At 36.3% G+C, this 20,895-nt stretch overlaps 1 protein-coding gene across 8 annotated transcripts in view; it reads left to right on the forward strand.

Annotated features, from left to right (window-relative positions):
- LOC123557219 (translation factor Guf1, mitochondrial-like) overlaps positions 1-20,685 on the forward strand; it is a 31,814-nt gene extending 11,129 nt beyond the window's left edge. For 4 of the 8 annotated variants that reach the window (XM_045348558.2, XM_045348560.2, XM_045348565.2 and 1 more), the window contains 14 exons: positions 1,362-1,442; positions 2,248-2,409; positions 2,627-2,691; positions 4,453-4,565; positions 6,574-6,664; positions 7,547-7,676; positions 9,863-9,972; positions 11,421-11,548; positions 12,183-12,253; positions 13,099-13,200; positions 15,179-15,312; positions 16,754-16,799; positions 17,742-17,954; positions 20,496-20,685. In XM_045348558.2, the coding sequence (XP_045204493.1) occupies positions 1,362-1,442; positions 2,248-2,409; positions 2,627-2,691; positions 4,453-4,565; positions 6,574-6,664; positions 7,547-7,676; positions 9,863-9,972; positions 11,421-11,548; positions 12,183-12,253; positions 13,099-13,200; positions 15,179-15,312; positions 16,754-16,799; positions 17,742-17,954; positions 20,496-20,621 (1,572 nt within the window). In that variant the 3' untranslated portion in view covers positions 20,622-20,685. Of the gene's footprint in view, positions 1-2; positions 54-227; positions 261-791; positions 812-1,361; positions 1,443-2,247; positions 2,410-2,626; positions 2,692-4,452; positions 4,566-6,573; positions 6,665-7,546; positions 7,677-9,862; positions 9,973-11,420; positions 11,549-12,182; positions 12,254-13,098; positions 13,201-15,178; positions 15,313-16,753; positions 16,804-17,741; positions 17,955-20,495 lie in introns of those variants that run through there. The other 4 variants (XM_045348562.2, XM_045348563.2, XM_045348564.2 and 1 more) reach the window with 4 other exon arrangements.
- The last annotated feature ends 210 nt before the right edge of the window (positions 20,686-20,895 follow it).

Genomic DNA, 20,895 nt, shown 5'->3' on the forward strand with positions numbered 1-20,895 from the left:
TGTTCTACACACACCAGGGAACCAGATACCTCCTCAACCTCATTGATACACCTGTAAGTATGTCCTCATCGTTCTGTACACACCATGGTACCAGGTACTTCCCCAACCTAACTGATACACCTGTAAGTATGTCCTCATTGTTCTATACACACCATGGTACCAGGTACTTCCCCAACCTAACTGATACACTTGTAAGTATATTTTCATTGTCCTACACCTGTCAGGGAACGAAATACCTCCTCAACCTTATTGATACACCTGTAAGTGTATTTTCATTGTCCTACACCTGCTAGGGACCTAAACACCTCCTCAACCTCATTGATACACCTGTAAGTGTATTTTCATTGTCCTACACCTGCTAGGGACCTAAACACCTCCTCAACCTCATTGATACACCTGTAAGTGTATTTTCATTGTCCTACATCTGCTAGGGACCTAAACACCTCCTCAACCTCATTGATACACCTGTAAGTGTATTTTCATTGTCCTACACCTGCTAGGGACCTAAACACCTCCTCAACCTCATTGATACACCTGTAAGTGTATTTTCATTGTCCTACACTGCTAGGGACCTAAACACCTCCTCAACCTCATTGATACACCTGTAAGTGTATTTTCATTGTCCTACATCTGCTAGGGACCTAAACACCTCCTCAACCTCATTGATACACCTGTAAGTGTATTTTCATTGTCCTACACCTGCTAGGGACCTAAACACCTCCTCAACCTCATTGATACACCTGTAAGTGTATTTTCATTGTCCTACATCTGCTAGGGACCTAAACACCTCCTCAACCTCATTGATACACCTGTAAGTATATATTCATTGCTCTGCACATAACCCTTCAACCTCATTGACACATCTGTGAAGTAGGTACTAACTAGTGGGAAGATATAAGTAAAGTAAGCTTGATTTAAAAAAAGTTAGAGTTGCAAGAACATGTGAATATATAAAACTCTCAGTCATTTAGATGTTGCTAAGAAGCAAATGGCTATGTGATCATTCTGAGCAGTTACTGTGTGAATTGTATCATGTTGAAATTCTTCTTAACATTTTAACTTTGAGCTAAATGTTTCGGCAGAAACAGATTAACATTTATTATACGCCCGGTGTCCGTCCGTCTGTCCGTTAGCAATTCCGTGTCCGCTCTGTAACTCTTAAACTCTTTGAAGGATTTCAAAGAAACTTGACACAAATGTTAACCACATCGGGACGATTGCAGAGAGCAGGTTCATGATTGCTTGCTTCAAAGCCAAGGCATCAAAGGTCATATTGCGTGTTTCTTGTCTGCTCTGTAATGCTCTGCATTGCAGTGCTCTTGTTTATCTTCTTATTTAGTCATAGATACTTTGTATTTCAGGGTCATGTTGATTTCAACTATGAAGTGTCAAGGTCGCTGTCAGCTTGCCAGGGAGTCATTTTATTGGTGGATGCAAACCAGGTATTGTTTATTCTGAGACTTAATTGAAAAAAAAAAAATTACATTCTGCGTCCAAGTTATGACAAAGTCAGACATCTTTTTGGTACTTTTGAATGATTAACTATAACCACTATGTGCTGAGCATTGTATCTAGACAGTCACATTATTGGTGGTGTATACTTATTACAGAATTGAGGAATTCTTCATGATTTAATGGGTAGTTAATAAGAATTGGAAGTTTTTTAGCTGCAGCAAAGTCCTGGTTAGATAATACATTTACACAGTGTATGTGATTGATAAAGGAATTCTTCAGTAACCCAAGAAGCAGTCATGTGATAAAGCTGATTATCAGCTGAAATAGGAGTAAAATTAAAATTTAAGACATCATTTTAAATGACTAAAAATGTGCCACTATACGAAAACCAATGTTAAGCCTGCATATCGGATCTGTATCCATACTGTTTGCTTATCATCTGCATACATGTGCTGAAATTGATAAACAATACTGATGTGAGGATAAACAAACACCACTGATGTATGGGTAGATAAACAGTATGGATATGGGGATAAACAAACAGCACTGATGTATGGGTAGATAAACAGTATCTGGGGATAAACAAACAGCACTGATGTATGGGTAGATAAACAATATGGATATGGGGATAAACAAACAGCACTGATGTATGGGTAGATAAACAGTATCTGGGGATAAACAATAGAACAGTATGAATATGCACTGATTTGGATCCTTGCTGTTCGCTAAGCCCTAACATTGGTTGTCACATATCGGTTCTCATTTCACCGTCCATTACTATCATTTTGACAGGGTGTGCAAGCTCAAACAGTGGCCAACTTTTTCCTAGCATTTGATAGAGATTTACCTGTGATACCTGTACTCAACAAGATAGATCTTAAAGGTGCCCAGCCTGATGTAGTCATGCAGCAGCTCAATAAACTCTTCGATATTCAACCTGAAGAAGTTTTACAGGTAACATTTTAAAGGTGTATATGCTTTAAGATTTTTGTCAAATTTTCATATTTTAGAAGACTGTTTTAGTAAGTAGATATAGTTTAGAAAGAAATTTAAAACTTATTTCATGCATTTTAGGAACTTTCAGTTTGCAATAACACTATGTTAGTCAGTTAGATATGTGGAAAACTCTCAAAAGCATAAGTCATGCTATTGAAATTACATATTTTTACAGGTTTCAGCAAAGCTGGGTACTGGGATCAATGAAGTTTTGCAGGCAATTGTTGAAAGAATTCCAGCGTAAGTCGACTTGGACTTGTCTGTTTATTATGGCTATTTGGACTGCTAAGTTTCTAAAATGGACTGGTCCATCATTTCAGTTTGGGTAGTACCACTTATTAATCAAAGGGGTCTTCACTAAAAATTTACTGACTGAATAACAACAAGTGCAGACCATGATCAGCCTGCATGGATGTGCATGCTGAACTTGGTCTGCACTGGTCACAAAGACAGAATCACTTGCCGCCAGCAGGCTAAAGGTTAATTTTTCAAAAACTGCAATACTCGGTCACTTGTTATACCCCCACAAGTTTGGTGGGGTCTATAGGAGTGAGCTTGTCTGTCGGTCTGTTGGTTTTCATGGTTTCCGGATGATAACTCATGAAAGGCTTAACCAATTTAAATAATTTTTGGTACACAGGTGTAACATCAGAAAATGCAGGTCAAGTTCGACTTTTGGGTAAGTAGGTAAAAGGTCAAGGTCACAGTGACTCGGAACAGTTAAACGGTTTCCGGATGATAACTTGATAACGCTTGGGTCTAGGATCATAATTCTTTTCTAAACAGGTGTAACTTGATAAAATACAGGTCAGGTTCGACTTAGGGTTCAGTAGGTCGAAGGTCAAGGTCACAGTGACCCTGAACAGTAAAACGGTTTCCGGATAAGTTGAGAACGCTTGGGCCTAGGATCATAAATTTTGGTACACATGTGTAACATCATGAAATACAGGTCAAGTTCGACTTTGAGGTCAGTAGGTCAAAAGTCAAGGTCACAGTGACTCAGAACAGTTAAACGGTTTCCGGATGATAACTTGAGAACTTGGGTCTAGGATCATAATTTTTTTGTACACAGGTGTAAGTTTTGTATACAGGTCAAGTTTGACTTTGATGTTAGTAGGTCAAAGGTCAAGGTCACAATGACACGAAACAGTTCAACGGTTTCCGGATGATAACTTGAGAACGCTTGGGCCTAGGATCATGAAAATTGATAGGGAGGTTGGTTATGACCAGCAGATGACCCCTTATGATTTTAGGTCACAGGTCAAGGTCACAGGGACCTGGAGCATCTAAAACGGTTTTTGTACAATAACTTCAGAACACTTTGGAATAGGATCACGAAACTTAATAGTGAGGTTGGTCATGACCAGCAGATGACCCCTATTGATTTTGAGTTCCAAAGGTCAAAGGTCAGAGTGACCGGGAACATTTAAACCTTTTCCGGACAATAACTTGAGAACGCTTGGGCCGAGGATCATGAAACTTTATAGGGAGGTTGATCATAACCAGCAGATGACCTGTATTGATTTTGAGGTCAGTAGGTCAAAGGTCAAGCAAGTTCGGCTTTGACATTGGCTGAGTTCTGTGACAAGGCCATATTGTGGGGGTATAATTCGTCACTCCTGTGACAACTCTAGTTTTTTCTGTCTTTGCTTTTTTGTGTATCACAAGTTTTATCAGGCATATTTCTAGAAGGGTCAGACTTTGATTTCAGTAAAACTTGACTTAGTATTGTTTGAAAAAACTTAATAGTGTGACAGATCTATTGGCTTTATATTTTACTTTGATGAGAATACATGTGATTGGGACTGCTTAAATTTCCTAGTTGATAAGTTTTTATGCAGCAGCTGTTGTATGAAAATTTGTTAGGTTATGACTAAAATGTGATTTTCTAGAGAGACATATATCACAAGTTTGTTTTGAAACTTTTTACATAAATGCAGTCTTTTGGATTATACAAAGTGTTGACATTTTGATAATTGTAACAGTATATTATCATTTCAGACCTGTGGCAGATGTACAGAACCCTTTAAAATGTTTGATGTTTGATTCCTGGTACACTCAGTATAGAGGTGCTGTAGCTAGTATAGCTGTCCTAGATGGAGTGGTAAGGAAAGGTAAGATTCCTGGTACACTCAGTATAGAGGTGCTGTAGCTAGTATACTGTCTTAGATGGAGTTGTAAGGAAAGGTAAGATTCCTGGTACACTCAATATAATGGCGCTGTAGCTAGTATAGCTGTCCTAGAAGGAAAGGTGATATTCCTGGAACACTCAATACAGAGGCGCAGTAGCTAGTATAGCAGTCCTAGATGGAGTGTTAAGGAAAGGTAAGACTTCTGGTGCACTCAGTATAGAGGTGCTGTAGCTAGTATAGCTGTCCTAAATGGAGTTGTAAGGAAAGGTAAGATTCCTGGAACACCCAATATAGAGGTGCAGTAGCTTGTAAAGCTGTCTGAGGAAAAGATATGATCTCTGGAACACTCAATATAGAGGTGCTGTAGCTAGTATAACTGTCCTTGGAGTTATAAGGAAAGGTATGATCTCTGGAACACTCAATATAGAGGTGCAGTAGCTTGTAAAGCTGTCTGAGGAAAAGATATGATCTCTGGAACACTCAATATAGAGGTGCTGTAGCTAGTATAACTGTCCTTGGAGTTATAAGGAAGGGTATGATCTCTGGAACACTCAATATAGAGGTGCTGTAGCTAGTATAGCTTTCCTAGATGTAGTAGTAAGGAAAGGTAAGATCCTTGGAGCAGTCAATATAAAGGTGCTGTAGCTAGAAAGGTATGATTTCTGGAACACTCAATATAGAGATGCTGTAGCTGGTATAGCTGTCCTTTTGGCGTCCTCACTATAAAGGGGCTGTGCTTCTGAAGTGTAAGGAAATTATAGTTTTTAGAACACTCGGTGTTAAGATGTTGCAGAAACAATAGCTGTCCTAGATGGATTTGAGGTAAGATTTGAGCTAAATTAAAGTGGCATTATGCGCATCTTACTGCACATAGTGTGTTTTTGGTGAATGTTCTATAAAAGCAATTTTCGGTTGCTGTGCATTTAAATATGTTAAATTAACGAAGATGCCGCGTTGGTGCTTTATAGATAAAGAAATCGGACTAATAAAATAATAGTTCTTTTCTTCAATCTTCTACGCAGTGATCTCCCTATAAGTAGAGATTTCTGAAGTTGAAGGGAAGCAACTCCTGCGTGCAGTTTGACTTTTCTTAAAAAGACTGCCCCAGTCAAAATAAGAAAAGTCATATTTGGAAAGTTATTTTTTCGTACTGGTAACAGGAAGAGTTTGGTATATTGGGTTAAAGCTGTAATTTCCTCCACCTTTTTTCACACACGGCTATTTCAGCTGGATTTTTACTTGAAAAAATGCCCATAATTCCACTTTAAAAATACTTTTTATGCTGTAGTTACACTAGTATATATATCCAAGATAGATTTGTAAAGAAACTTAAACATTCCTGATACACTCTAGAAATAGAGGTGTTGTACAAAGTAGGTTTGATAAATAGCTTAACATATCAGAAAGGTTGTTCATCTGAAGTTGTAAAGAGATTCACTTAATACAGAGATGCTGAGTAGCTCTCTTTGTTTTAATTGTAAAGAAACTTTAAGATCTGTGGTAGATATCTTTAATTTTATAACAGCTTTATGTTGAAATGAAAAAAAATCACAATTTTAATGTTGCAAAGTTACACAGGAAATAATAGTTATGTTGTGTCATAAATGTAACAGTTTCAGCCTTTTTTAAGTTTGAGTGGATTTCGCATTGTAAAATCTTAGATGGAAGAAACTGATTATGGTTCTGACTTCAAAGGAGTAGTACTTTTGATTTCTCTACAAGATGTATTTTAACCCTTATCATGCTAGACACGATTGATTTTGCCTTTGCGGCCAGTGCAGATCATAATCAGCCTGTACATCTGTGCAGTCTGATCATGATCTGCATTGTTCGCCATTCAGTGAGTATTTTTTTGGTATGCACCCCTTTTAACAGTTAATGGTACTGTCCGAATTAAAAGATGGACAAGTTCATTATAGAAATTTAGCACGGCAAGGGTTAATATATTTTCTTTTTTGTATAAAAATATAGTTATTGTTTATATGAGCAGGTGATAAGATAATGACACATCATAAGAAGAAAGTACATGAAGTACAAGAGATTGGTATAATGTATCCTACAGAATATCCCACTGATGTCCTGTAAGTATTTGTTGTATGGGCTCTGCATTTCTAACAAGATGTTGACTTTTACCAGATTTTTCAAACTTCATGCAATCTTGTCGAAAAGTTCTTTTATATCAGCTGTAGATACATCCCTTGTCTGGTCAGAAATGTACAGATGTATGGTACATATCAAACTTCTCAGCTATAATAGGGGATAGTTGGCTTAGCCTTTTGAAGATGATTGCTCATGAGGGATAGATATATGTTAGAAGAATATTTTAGGGGTGTTTATAGTTTTTTTCAAAGAAAATTGGTTGGTGTATATACTTATAGTGCCTATATTACTTCCAGTCCTTTTTGGCAGATAAAAACAGTTTATCCAAAGTTTAATGTGCATTTACCGAGAAATATGCAGTTTTTAGCTTGTCTGATTTTTGAAAATAATCTACGAGGTATTGTCGTCACTTGATCGTCGGCGTCGACATTTGTTAAAAATATTTGCTTAGGTCCACTTTTATAAGAGCTAGAGCTTTGAAAATTTGCACACTTGCTTACCATTGTTAGGGGACTATGTAGGCCAATAACCATAACTCTGATATGCATTTTGTTTGAATTATGGCCTTTTTTGTACTTAGAAAATTTGAGTTTCTTGGTTAAAATTTTTGTTTAGGTCCACCTTTTCTCAAAAACAATAAGAGCTACAGCTGTGAAACTTTGCACACTTGTTTATCATCATTAGGGGACAAAGTAGGTCAAGAGCCATAACCCTAACCTGCATTTTGTCAGAATTATGGCCCTTTTTGTACTTATAAAATCTGAACTATAGTTCTTTTCTTACATATTGTCCAGCATGTGCAAACAAGCGATAGCAGCCATAGGTGGTGCTCTTGTTAAATTAACTGATTCTTTTATCATCAGATATGCAGGACAGGTGGGGTATATAATAGCAAACATGAAGAATATTAAGGATGCAATGGTAGGAGAAACAATATATCACCAGAACCAGCCTACACAACCTATGCCAGGCTTTAAACCGGCTAAACCAATGGTAAGGTGGCTGAAATATCACAAGGTTTCCTTTTGTCGCGCAGGGCAACTTGATTAGCTTGTCATAGATCTGGTACCAGATTCATTGACAGTTATATTCATTATTTGTTTGAACTTACACATTATTTCTGTTGAAAGCAGTCTAGAGATACCCTGATTTTATTTGGTAGTATCTGCAAACTTGAAAAATTATTTTCTTGGTAAAAATTCTTAGCTTGATTGTTCAAATAAAAAGGTGGGCTAGTGTACTTATCCCAGCCAGTATTGCTTTCAGGTTAATATTTTATGTCAAGTAGGTGTACACACTTTTTTCACTCTCCCTTCTTGAATCACATGAAGGGGAAAATCCCAAATTTTTCTGTTACACTCACTGTTTTCTTGGATTTTCATTTTTCTGCGTGTAAATTTTTTAAAATATTCTAGCATACTGGTATGCTGACAGCTCTTGTTAGTCAAATTTTCATGGTGAAATTTTTCAAAACTGTCATTGGTATCTGTTGAATGTAATTACTTTCATTTAGTTAATAAATTGTTTGTTGACCTATAGGACAGTGTATATATAGGTAGGATATTTGATGTCATTTGTATGTTTCTAGCTCACCTGTCACATAGTGACAAGGTGAGCTTTTGTGATCATCCTTCGTCCGTCCATCCGTCCGTCCATCAACAATTTCTTGTCTGCACGATAGTGGTTTCATTTATGATTTTATTTTAACCAAACTTGCACACAACTTGTATCACCATAAGATCTTGTTTCCTTTCTTGAACTGGCCAGATCCCATTATGGGCTCCAGAGTTATGGCCCCTGAAAGGGCCAAAATCAGTTATTTTTCCCTTGTCTGCACAATAGCAGCTTCATTTATGATTTTATTTTAACCAAAATTGCACACAACTTGTATCACCATTTATAAGATCTTGGGTCCTTTTTTGAACTGGCCAGATTCCATTATGGATTTCAGAGTTATGGCCCCTGAAAGGGCCAGAATTAGCTATTTTGCGCTTGTCTGCACAATAGCAGCTTCATTTATGATTTTATTTTAACCAAACTTGCACACAACTTGTATCACCATAAGATCTTGGTTCCTTTCTTGAACTGGCGAGATTCCTTTATGGGTTCCGAGTGATGGCCCCTGAAAGGGCCAGAATTAGCTATTTTGACCTTTTCTGCACAATAGCAGCTTCATTTATGATTTGAATTTAATCAAACTTGCACAAAACTTGTGTCACCATAAGATCTCGGATCTTTTTTTGAACCTGCCAGCTCCCTTAATGGGTTCCAGAGTTATGGCTCCTGAAAGGGCCAAAATTAGCTATTTTGACCTTGTCTGCACAATAGCAGCTTCATTTATGATTTGATTTAAACCAAACTTGCACACAACTTGTATTACCACAAGATCTTGGTTCCTTTGTTGAACTGGCCAGATTCCATCATGGGTTCCAGAGTTATGGCCCCTTAAAGGTCCAAAATTGGCTATTTTGGCTTTTGCAGCCATATAGAGACTTCATTTATGGTTTTATTTGATACAAACTTCCAAAATATCTTCAACAACAATAAATCTTGGATTCCATGACAAATCAGATCCAATCGTAGGTTCCAGAGTTATTTTATATCTGATTACCTCCCCTGATTGTAATCAAAATGGATTTATATCAGTTAGTACTTATAGGACTTATTTGAAATTTCATTATTGTCATTAGTTGGACTGAGCCAATCAGGGTAGGTAACTATGGACTGATTTTATATCAAATTACCTCCCTTTATTTCAAATTAAAATGGGTATATCTCCGTAACTAATGAAGATACTGATCTGAAATTTCATTTATGTCAACAGATTTATTTGGCAGATCCTTCTTTTGTTCACTTACAATATTTTTTTTTTAATTACTTCCCTTTTACGTTACTATAAATAGTTTATTTTTAGTAACTTTTTTATTATTGGCCGAAGGGAAAAACCGAGACCACTTTTCTGTGGTACAACATGGATGGTACCTCCAATATTTTAGGTGTATTTTGACATACCTGTACCTTGTAAGAATTTTTTTTTCTTTTTGGTTAAATTTCTTCCCTTTGTTGTTCCTGTCCTTTGGACTTGGATATTTTTTCTGAGGATCTTCTGTCCTCAAGTGCAATGATAACAGGTGAGCGATATAGGGCCATCATGTCCCTCTTGTATATTATTGTTGTAGGTGTTTGCTGGTATATTCCCTGCTGACTCATCTCAGCATACAGCTCTCAAGACAGCCATAGAAAAACTTACACTTAATGATTCCAGTGTAGATATACATGTAGATAGCAGGTATACACAGTTCAACTAATATACAAAACAATCTCAAGCATTTTGTCTCTGTCTTGTACCAGTTAGCATATTTTATAGATCTATTAAAACATGTTCCTATCTTCATATTAAAGGTTACTGAATAATGAACAATTCAACACTATGTGAAATATAAGTTTTGAAAGGTGATGAAAACACAACCTTCTTCCATTACCCATGTATAAGCAGAATTCTAATATGGCTAACAATGCTTTAATCATCACAACGATGTTATGTTGACGTCACGTCAGCGTGATATTTAGTGCCATGTACGCATCAAGAAATAGCGCTTTCAAATTTCATGAAATATTTTACTTAATAACATGGTTTAAACTAAATGTCAAATTGCTCAAATGTTTTGATTAATTTATACACTTACTGAATTAGTTATTCGCTTTGCTGAATAATGCGCACAAATTTTCGCTCGAACTGAATTCTGCCGCAAGACGTATTACCGTTTCCTGTCCTGGAGTGTTTTAACAAATACCTACTATTGGTGCCATGCTTGCGCGAAGAAACAGTTCCATCATATTTGATATAAATTGTACAATAAAGAACATAATTAGAATCGAAATAATTTATAGCAAAACAGTGCTTTATCACTATTTATACACTCAGGCGGTTATACGTCGTCCGAAATAATTTCACTCGGGGCTGCGCCCTCGTGAAATTATTACACCCAACATATAACCGCCCATCGTGTATAAATAGTGATAAAGCACTGTTTTGCTATAAATTATTTCTTAAATGCATCTTGTCACTGATGTAAGGAGTATGGTCCTGCTCGGAAGATAAAAGTGTAGCAAGGAAGTAAGACATTCACAGGTTTTCCGTCATGTAAAATGCTATTATTATGACTTATTGCTGACACAGAAATTTGGTTTATTATGGTACTTAAAGTATCGCAATTGTTGCCGTATTCTATAAATTTGTGTGATACTGAATAAAAAAACCCCCACAAACTTTCACTAAATGTCATGCATTCATCTGATTTGTTCAGTAATAAAACATATTCCATGATCATAGGTAATCTTTAAATGAATAGTATGGACCTTTATGATTATCTCGGGCATCTCAATAAGGGGACTTTCTTGGTAGAGTGGTTAAGGTCGCTGATGTTGAATCACTTGTCCCTCGCTGCTTTATGGGTTTGAAACCTTGCTTAGGGTCTAGAATTGTTTCATGAGGAAGCCAGACAGCTAACTTATGGAAGATCGGTGATTATTCTTTGGTGCTGGCCCATGTCTGAAATAATGTTGGGAGGGGCACCTTGGATCTTCCACTACCATCACAGTCTGGAAAGTTACCGTTCGACCTATACCGGTTATTGTGTTAGTGTTAAACATTGCATCTGAGTAAAATTATATAGCTTTAAGCTTATCAGGAACAATATTTATACACCCTTTACATGTCTGTTTTATGATTTTCAGTGCTGTATTAGGCCAGGGCTGGAGACTTGGATTTCTAGGTTTACTACATATGGATGTATTTATTACTAGACTAGATCAGGAATTTAATGCCTCTGTGATAGTCACAGCTCCTAATGTTCCGTACAAAGGTAAACCTTTATACTAACATTTCAGTGATGACATTGAGTCGTAAAACTTTAAAGACTCGTGATGTCTTTGTTTAATTGTGCTGCACAAATCAGATATTAAGCAGAGACTATGAACCTGTTCTGTATTTAAAGTCATATGTCTTTTTAACAATAATGTTATATCGCCTCAGTCAATATTTCCCTCGTCCGGTGAATATCACAACATATCCAATAGCTCAAGAGTCAATAACTGTTTCATTATATGGGTTCAGGTTTATGAATAAGTAAAACATTTTTGTTGCAACATATTTAATGTTTGAAAGTTACAATAAATAACTTCCGTTCTATTTTTTAGAAAGTCATGTTAAATGGGGAAGACCCACTAACAATTAAACATGAAAAAACTTTTGAAAGATGTTGAGCGGTTTTTCGCCAATGAAATTTAGATTATTATTAGAACATATAATAAATATTAATGTTTTCTTGTTGTTTACGTTGTTATAATTTATTTGAATTCGAAATGAAAGTTTATGAAAGTCATTAAATTTTCAGTTTAAACCTCTTTGAATAATAAATGGTCCTGCCAAAATTATATAATGGACCAGTTAGAAATCTAGCAGGGTAAAGTTTAATGTTATAATAAATTCCATTCCAGTGACAATAATAGGTGCAAAGAATATAAAACAGTATGGTGGGGAAACAGTGACAATATTAAACCCTTGCAAGGTAGTATGAACACTTTTTCATTTTTGGAAATTTGTAAATTAAGCAACTATTTTGCCTGTATCTAATTCATTTGATGAAAATTTTTACTGATATAGATTTTAATGTTTTGAATTAATACCTTTTGCAGTTGCAAGTTTTTACTCCTGTTTTATCATTGTAATGTGATAAATAAGCAAGTAATCATATCTCTATTTTGTGTTAATTTGAATAATGGCTGTTGTGTGCACATTGGAGTTTATTTGGATTTAAAACCTCCCCCCCACCCTCCCTAAAAAGTGAAGGTATTTTTTTTTTTAGATTAGTATCTTGTATTTCTTGATACTGTTTTATAGTATTCCTACAAGTCCATACAGTGACAATAAGTCGGGACACCTGTGTCCTATGGATATGTGTATAGTTGACTTAGAGAATAGAAACTGTTTTTCGCTCCATGTGGTTCTGGGACGATCTTTGTATGAAAAGACTGGGAACCACTGTCTGACCCTTGCATGATAGTAACAGGCGACTAATAGGGTCTGACCACTGGGGTGATTGCAGCAGGTATAAAAGTTTTGGTTCCATACCTCATGTTTTTATTTTGTTGTAAATGAGATGTGAAATGAAAATTTGTAGTCCTGTTTGGCACCATATAATCTATACTGTGTTGGTGTGTGGTAAAACAGAAATAAAAAAAAAAAAATAAAAAAACAAAACTGTTTTGCATATTGACTAATGTCAAGCAATTAATGAGCGTTGGTACCTGTAGGTGCTGCTCATGCTGATATTTACAATAAAGAAATGAATCTGATAAAATTTTAATGAATTGAACCTGGCTATCTCATGGTTATAACATCTTCTACTTTTAGTTACCTCCAGTTGGAATTATCACCGAGTACAAGGAGCCAATGGTTAAAGGTACAGTCATAGCCCCAGCAGAGTATATAGGAGACATTGTCAACATAATTATGGTATGATATTATTCTTTTCTGATACTCTTAGGACTTAAACTATTTATGTACCCAACAGTTACACAAAGTAAATCTTTGCTGTTTTTGTTTAACCTGTAGCATGCTAATGGCATGTGATCCTGCCTTTGTGACCAGTGCAGACCAAGATCAGCCTTGCAGACTGACCATGGTCTGCACTGTTTGCTATTCAGTCAGTAAATTTTTGGTGAACACCTCTTCAATTGATGAATGGTTCTGTTCAAATTGAATGATAGACAAATCCCATTTTAGAAAATTAATTGATCAGGCTAAACACTAAAATGAGCTTGTTGTGTACCACCGCTTACCTTAAAAGTATTATGAGGGGCCTCCGTTGCCGAGCGGTTGAGGTCACAGGCTTCAAATCACTTGCTCCTCACCGATGTAGGTTCGAGCCTCACTCAGGACATTGAATTCTTCATGTGAGGAAGCCATCCAGGTTGCTTATGGTAGGTCGGTGGTTCTACCCAGGTGCCTGCTCGTGATGAAAAAAATGCACAGAGGGGCACCTGGGTCTTCCTTCACCATCAAAGCTGGAAAGTTGCCATATGACCTGTTGTTGTGACTTTAAACTCAAAAAAATAAATAAATAAGTTAAAAATATTTGGCATGTGTGTTACCATTTTGTAGGGTAGTGACTCGTTACTTGTAAGCAAATCTGTGAAAAAATCCTTTCTTAGCATAGAAAGCAGACTTGCCTCGGTAGCCTAGTGGTAGAGCGTTAACTTTGAGTGCGGGAGGTCGTGGGTTTGATCCCGGGCCGCGCCATACCAAAGACGTAAAAAATGGTACTAGCAGCTTCCACGCTTGGCGCTCAGCATTAAGGGGATAGTGCTAGGACTGGTCAGCCCGGTGTCAGTATAATGTGACTGGGTGGGGTATCATGCCACGTGTCTACGGCATGATATTCCAGTGAGGCAGCACTATAAAGTTGGGCATTGTGCTCACTGCTACAAGTAGACACCGTCGTTTATATGACTGAAAAATTGTTGAAAAAGCATTAAACCTGAACACACACACACACTGTTTGATTGAGTCTGTTCATGTGAGGTAATGAAATGTGCAACAGCTCTTGCGTACCGTAGCACTGTCTAAAGTGGAATTCAGTTACGATAGAACTGACTGTTCCCTATGATCCCAAAGGACCAGAAAATGTAGCAACGCTGAGTCTAAGTATGGGGAGTTATATATCATCAAATTTTGCAGGGGAATTTGAGGCTTAGCAGTTGCATTTCTGACCTCGAATCACTTAACCGTTACAGGGCTCCAGATAAGCATCGTTTTTTCGTTAAAACGAAATGATTTTCATCAGAAAGGAACTAAATTCCAAAACCTGTCATTCAAAAACGAATTGATTTTCAATTTCAATCGTTTCAAAAACACTTAAAATCACCGAAAAGGACAAGAAACCACCTTACGATTGTTATGTTTACACTGATACATTTTGTCAGGATGTTAAATTAGTAATGCAAGTCAGCGATAAAATCCGAACACTAGGCCATTATTAGCGTGCTAGAGTGATCTCCCCTCCTAGGAAATTTTGATTATGGCGTAGGCAGTAAGAAAGCGAGATCGAGCAAAAAAACAACAAACTGACAGCGCATTACAAGAACGGAAAAATCTAATGAAGAAATCATACGTGGAATTATGACAGAGATCATAACAGATGTCATAGATTCTTGTCGGAAAAAGCCCATAAAACATAGTGGACAGTATCTAAAACTTAGAATGCTCATCTGTTGCTTTGTAAAATACATGTTCATGTAGTGCCTTATGAAGTTGACCTATTAGTAAAACACTCATTATTAAACGAAATATAAATATGCTCTCTCCGACAAAAGAAACTGAAAGGTTAAACTTTTGCGATGAAAAACTAATTGAAAATTTAACAGAACTAATTGAATTTAAAACTTTTTTTTTACCTTCCACAATATTTACGTCAGTGTGCTTTGTTTTGTAGGAGAGAAGGGGAACTTATCCAGAGCAGACGTATTTAGATGAAAGTAGGATGATGTTTACATCTGTCTTACCACTTAATGAAATACTTGTCGATTTCTTCGATGAACTCAAATCTCTGTCATCAGGATATGCAAGGTACTAAATCAGGGAATGCCTTTAGATCTATAATTGAGCCGCGCCATGAGAAAACTATCATAGTGGGCTTGCGACCAGCATGGATCCAGACCAGCCTTCGCATTCGCACAGTCTGGTCAGGATTCAAGACGTTTGCTTTTAAAGCCTACTGCAATTAGAGAAACCGTTAGCGAACAGCATGGATCCTGACCAGACTGCGCGGATGCGCAGGCTGGTCTGGATCCATGCTGGTCGCAAAGCCACTATGTTGGTTTTCCCATGGCGCGGCTCATATCAATTATTTAAAACAAATTAAAGTTCCACAAGGCTTTAAATTTTATTTTAAAACAGATGTAACACATATTTTCATTGCTAGAAAAGCACTAGTTTCAATACTGCACAAGCCATAAGAGGAGGTAATAAAAAGCAGTGGAGCCAGTGTGTTAATCAATCCTCCAATTTTTTACAAATATTAGGGTAAACAATAATCAGAAATAGGAATTAACAAGAAGTTAATATATTTTATGTTCTTAACAAAAAAATGTGACATCCACATTATAAATGAAGGCATGAGCTTTTCATTAGTTATTGTTATTTTGTTAACATTCAAACCAAAGTGTTTTGATATGTCGAGGGATAACCTTATTATGTAAAATTACTTTTATTTACATACAGTGTTTGTTCATGTGTTCCATGTTTCTTTCTTATGATTTAAATATTGGTATAGTTTGTAGAGTATGATGAAAAGCTTGTTCTTAGTGCCATGATATACTTGTCGAGTTTGCCATTTAGTTTAGATTACATGCTGTGTTTCTAGCAGTTGGCAAATTATCAGACACCATCTAGAGGAAACTGTCACAATTTAAAGTCAAAAGTAGCGCAAGCCACTTGGAAGAAGTCAATTCCAACTGTTTTGCAAAAGTTATCAACTTCCAATAAGATAATTTGCAATCTAAATCTAAACAATAAATCACAGTATTTGTGGTAAATAGTTTCAGACCTAAAAATTATTTGTGATTATAATTGGTGCAGAATGGGTAACAGTAGCACTGCCTTGTGATAGTTTCGAATGACTACTGATACTAGTTAGTGAATTATTACTTAACCAGAAAGATGATTATCTGGAAAAAACACTTTTTAGATGGACAAACTTCCAGTTAATGAATATTTCTTTTCCCTCAATCTTTAACCCTTAGCCTGCTGGCGGCAAAGGATTCTGCCTTTGCGACCAGTGCAGACCAAGATCAGCCTGCACATCCGTGCAGTCTGATCATGGTCTGCACTGTTCGCTGTTCAGTCAGTAAATTTTCAGTAAACACCCCTTCAAATGATAAATGGTACTGCCCAAATTAGAAGATGGACCAGTCCATTATAGAAATTTAGCATGGTAAGGGTTAACTAACAGCTTATTGTAGTCATGATGAAGCATGTGACAAACTAATGAACATTTCCTCATTTTCAGTTTTGATTATGAAGACGCTGATTTTCAAACATCGGATTTAGTGAAAGTAAGTTTTATAATATCTTACAATATTGAGAAAGATAGATAAGGTGTGTAATGCTTATGTTGTTGTTTTAAAGTGGTACAAATGCAACAGTTGACAGCTACTATGTACAACTACAATGTACAGTCAAACCTGACTTAAGCAGCCTGCCAATTCTTAATTTTAATATGATATCAGGAATTCTAACTGACCAATAAGAGAGCTGCATTTTCAAGTACCTGCTAGTTTTCACTCGGGGGTAAAACAAAGCATTTTTACAATGAACATAAAGTGACTTTAGAAATATATATTACACTGTTTTAAGTAATTGAACTCCGCTTCTTAACCACACATTCCCTAGAAGATGCTGCAGACTACAAAATTTCAAAGTTCCATTGAAACATCATATGGATTTAATATTTTAGTTTTAATAAAACTTTTGAGATTTCAGGGTTATGTAAAACCACGGAATTAAATCCCAATTAACAAATTCAGTTTATGTTATTTGCAAAACTCACAATGCACACATTTATATCTCCCATGAAACCACAAAGTTTCATGCCCATGAAAGTAAATGATGTTACCATACTGTGGAATATTCTCCAGCATTGGAGCAGCAGTTCTGCCATATGAGTTTTGCTTTTGATGCATTTATGCACATTGAAGAGCCAGACTGTCTATTCATAAGAGTATCTAAAAGGATTTCTCTCACTCTCTATTCTGTGGGCTTTCTCTCGCTCTGTCCCTGTGGTCAGATGGCTATGGCTCTGTGTCTGTACTAGTTAAGGATGAATTTGGTGCCCTGAGTGGCTGCCTTTGTGCTGTGTAAAGCACCTTTGAATGTGCTTATGATGAAAAAGGCACCATATAAATCTGGTATAATATGATATAAATATGATTTAAAACATCAAATAAAATCTGAATGAACATTTGGTAAATAACATAAGATAACATTATTTTTTTCAGGTAGACTATATGTTAAATGGGAAGGAAGTTGATGAACTGACAATGTTATTACATAAATCACGTGCTAGAGATATTGCTAAAAAAGTTTGTGAGAAACTGCAGACAAATATTCCAAGACAAAGCTTTCTGATAACAATACAGGCTGCAGTCGGCAAAACTATACTTGCTAGAGAGGATATTAAACCTTTCAGAAAAGATGTTACTGCTAAATGTGTAAGTAATTATATATGATGAATTATGAAATAATATATCCAAAACAGGTGATTTGTTGTTTAACAGATGAAATCAGTGTTTGGAGTTCAGATGCAAAGGAATTATATCACAAGGATGTAGCCCCAGTGACATAATAATATGAGCAGCGCCATGAGAAAATCAGCATAGTGCATTTGCGACCAGCATGGATCCAGACCAGCCTGCGCATCCATGCAGTCTGGTCAGCACCCATGCTGTCCGCTTTCAAAGCCTATTGCAATTAGAGAAACCTTTAGCGAACAGCATGGATCCTGACCAGACTGCGCGGATGCACTAAGTTGGTTTTCTCATGGTGCGGCTGGTATGTATCTGAATGACTCATTTTATGCAAGAGAAAATCGCTGTTGAGATACAGTTGAAACCCAGTATCTTGTGTCCCAAGGGTTTTAGCGTTATTACTTCGAGATAACCTAAAACTTAAAATAACATTTTGTGCAAGTGATTTTGGGACAGGACTTGAAAGTGTTTTCAAGATTGCCGGAATTTTTTAGCTAAGCGAGTTCGTGACATCGAGTTTTAACTGTATACTATTTCATTTCTAACACAAAATCAAGGATTGTTATATATATCTTTAATGACATCCACCAAATATTTGCCAATTTTGTGCCTTTATGACGTTTGACGCTTTGACATAATAACTGTGATGTACAAACAGTGATTTGTTGCAAAATAACACACAATTTCCTGTCTTCTTTGCTTATTAGGAAAACAACTTTGGTTGTGTTGGAATAATATATACGTGTAATTATGATTTTTTTTCCATTTCTGCCCAAGACCCTTATGTCTCTGTTCATATGGGTATTGGGCCTACATTCTTTAGTGCTCAATGTTGAGCAAATCAAATTGAGAAGTTAGTTGTCTACTTGGGACGCTTTTACAAAACAGATGTCTACAGTGGTTGCCATGTCGAACATCTGAAGAGAATAGATTTAGCCTTTAATGGCAGAATTTTATATAAATTGCATCTTGTCAGCTTAGGTCGAAGTTGTTGTATATATATTTAGATGCAGCAGTTTATTAGCTCACCTGTCATGTAGTGACAAGGTGAGCTTTTGTGATCGTCCATCGTCCGTCCGTCTGTTCGCAATGTCTTGTGTAACGATAAAGACCACATTTTGCAATCAGTTTTAATCAAACTTGCACACAACTTGTATCGGCATAGTATCTAAGTTTCCTACGAAAACTGGCCTGATCCCTTCATTGGTTTTAGAGTTATGGCCCCTTAAAGGGCCAAAATTTGCTATTTTGGCTTGTGAACACGATAGAGACCACATTTTGCAATCAACTTTAATCAAACTTGCACACAACTTGTATTGGCATAATATCTCATTTCCTTTTGAAAACTGGCCAGATCCAATCATGGGTTCTAGAGTTATGGCCCTTAAAGTGCCAAAAATTTGCCATGTTGGCTTTTGCAGCCATATAGATTTTTCAGTTATGGTTTGATTTGATACAAACTTGCAAAGTATCTTTAACAACAATAGGTCTTGGATTCCATGATGAATTGTCAGATCCAATCATAGGTTCCGGAGTTACGGCCCCTGATTGACTCCTGAAATAGCCAAAATTTGTTAATTTTTACCTTGTGAACACTATCGATTTTACATTCGATTTTAACCACACTTACTCACAACTTAAGTCACAATAAGATCTTGGTTCCTTTCGAAAACTGGCTAGATTCCATCATGTTTCTAGAGTTACTGCTCTAGTAAATGTACTTTTTTAGTCCTTTCAGCCATATAGAGGTTTCATTTATGCTTTTATTTGATACAAACTTGCACAGAATGTTTAGCTTGATGATCTCTAGGCCAAGTTCGAAACTGGGTCATGTGGGGTCAAAAACAGGTCACCAGGTCAAATCAAAGGAAAAGTTTGTTAACACTCTGGAAGCCACATTTATGACCCTATCTTCATGAAACTTAGTAAGAATGTTTATCTTGATGATTCCTAGGCCAAGTTCGAAACTGGGTCATGTGGGGTCAAAAACTCACCACTCATATCAAAGGAAAAGCTTGTTAACACTGTAGATGCCGCATTTATGACCCTATCTTCATGAAACTTGGTCAGAATGTCTTGATGATTCCAAGGCCAAGTTTCACTTGGTTTTGCAGTAACTCTGTGATTCCAGCAGGTATGCAAATTTTGATTCCATACCTCATGTTTTTATTTCGATGTAAATGAGATGTGGAACCAAAATTTGTAGTCCTGTTTCGCGCCATATAACCTATACTGTGTTGGTACGCCGTAAAACCCAAATAAATAAATAAATAAATTTAACAGGTGAGCGATATAGGGTCATCATGACCCTATTGTATTGAGAGGACAATATACTGCATAATTGCAACAGTTAAAATTGATGCATGTGCATCTCTAATTGCTGTAAAGCACACAAGTAATGATTTTAAAAAATATATTAAATATACCTCCTTTTTATTCATAACATTGTTATAATGAAACTATGTGTGGTATATTGATGCTTACTTTTGATATTTGTTGTTTCAGTATGGTGGTGACGTAAGCAGAAAGACAAAATTACTGAAACAACAAGCAGAAGGAAAAAAGAAAATGAGGTTGATAGGTCGCATTGAAGTACCTAGAGACGCTTTTATAAATATACTGAAGAAATAAATTGTGATATTCTGTTCCAGTTTTTATTTATTTTGTTCATGAATAAAACATACTTAAAACTTCAGTGTTGTTTGGTATCAAATCCTGTGTGTATTTTTTGTTATCTAAAATTGGATAATGAAACAAAGGTTCTGTTTGACATTTTAATGCTGCACCCAATTGCAGTTGACCTGGTATAGCTGGAAGTTTTGAGATACCAAGGCAAAATTTCAAGTAACTTACTCAAAATTTCCAGTAAGTATCTTGAAATTTCAAGTTACTTGATAACACACAC

The sequence above is a fragment of the Mercenaria mercenaria genome, chromosome 5, assembly GCF_021730395.1.
Source record: "Mercenaria mercenaria strain notata chromosome 5, MADL_Memer_1, whole genome shotgun sequence".
NCBI classification, from domain to species: domain Eukaryota; kingdom Metazoa; phylum Mollusca; class Bivalvia; order Venerida; family Veneridae; genus Mercenaria; species Mercenaria mercenaria.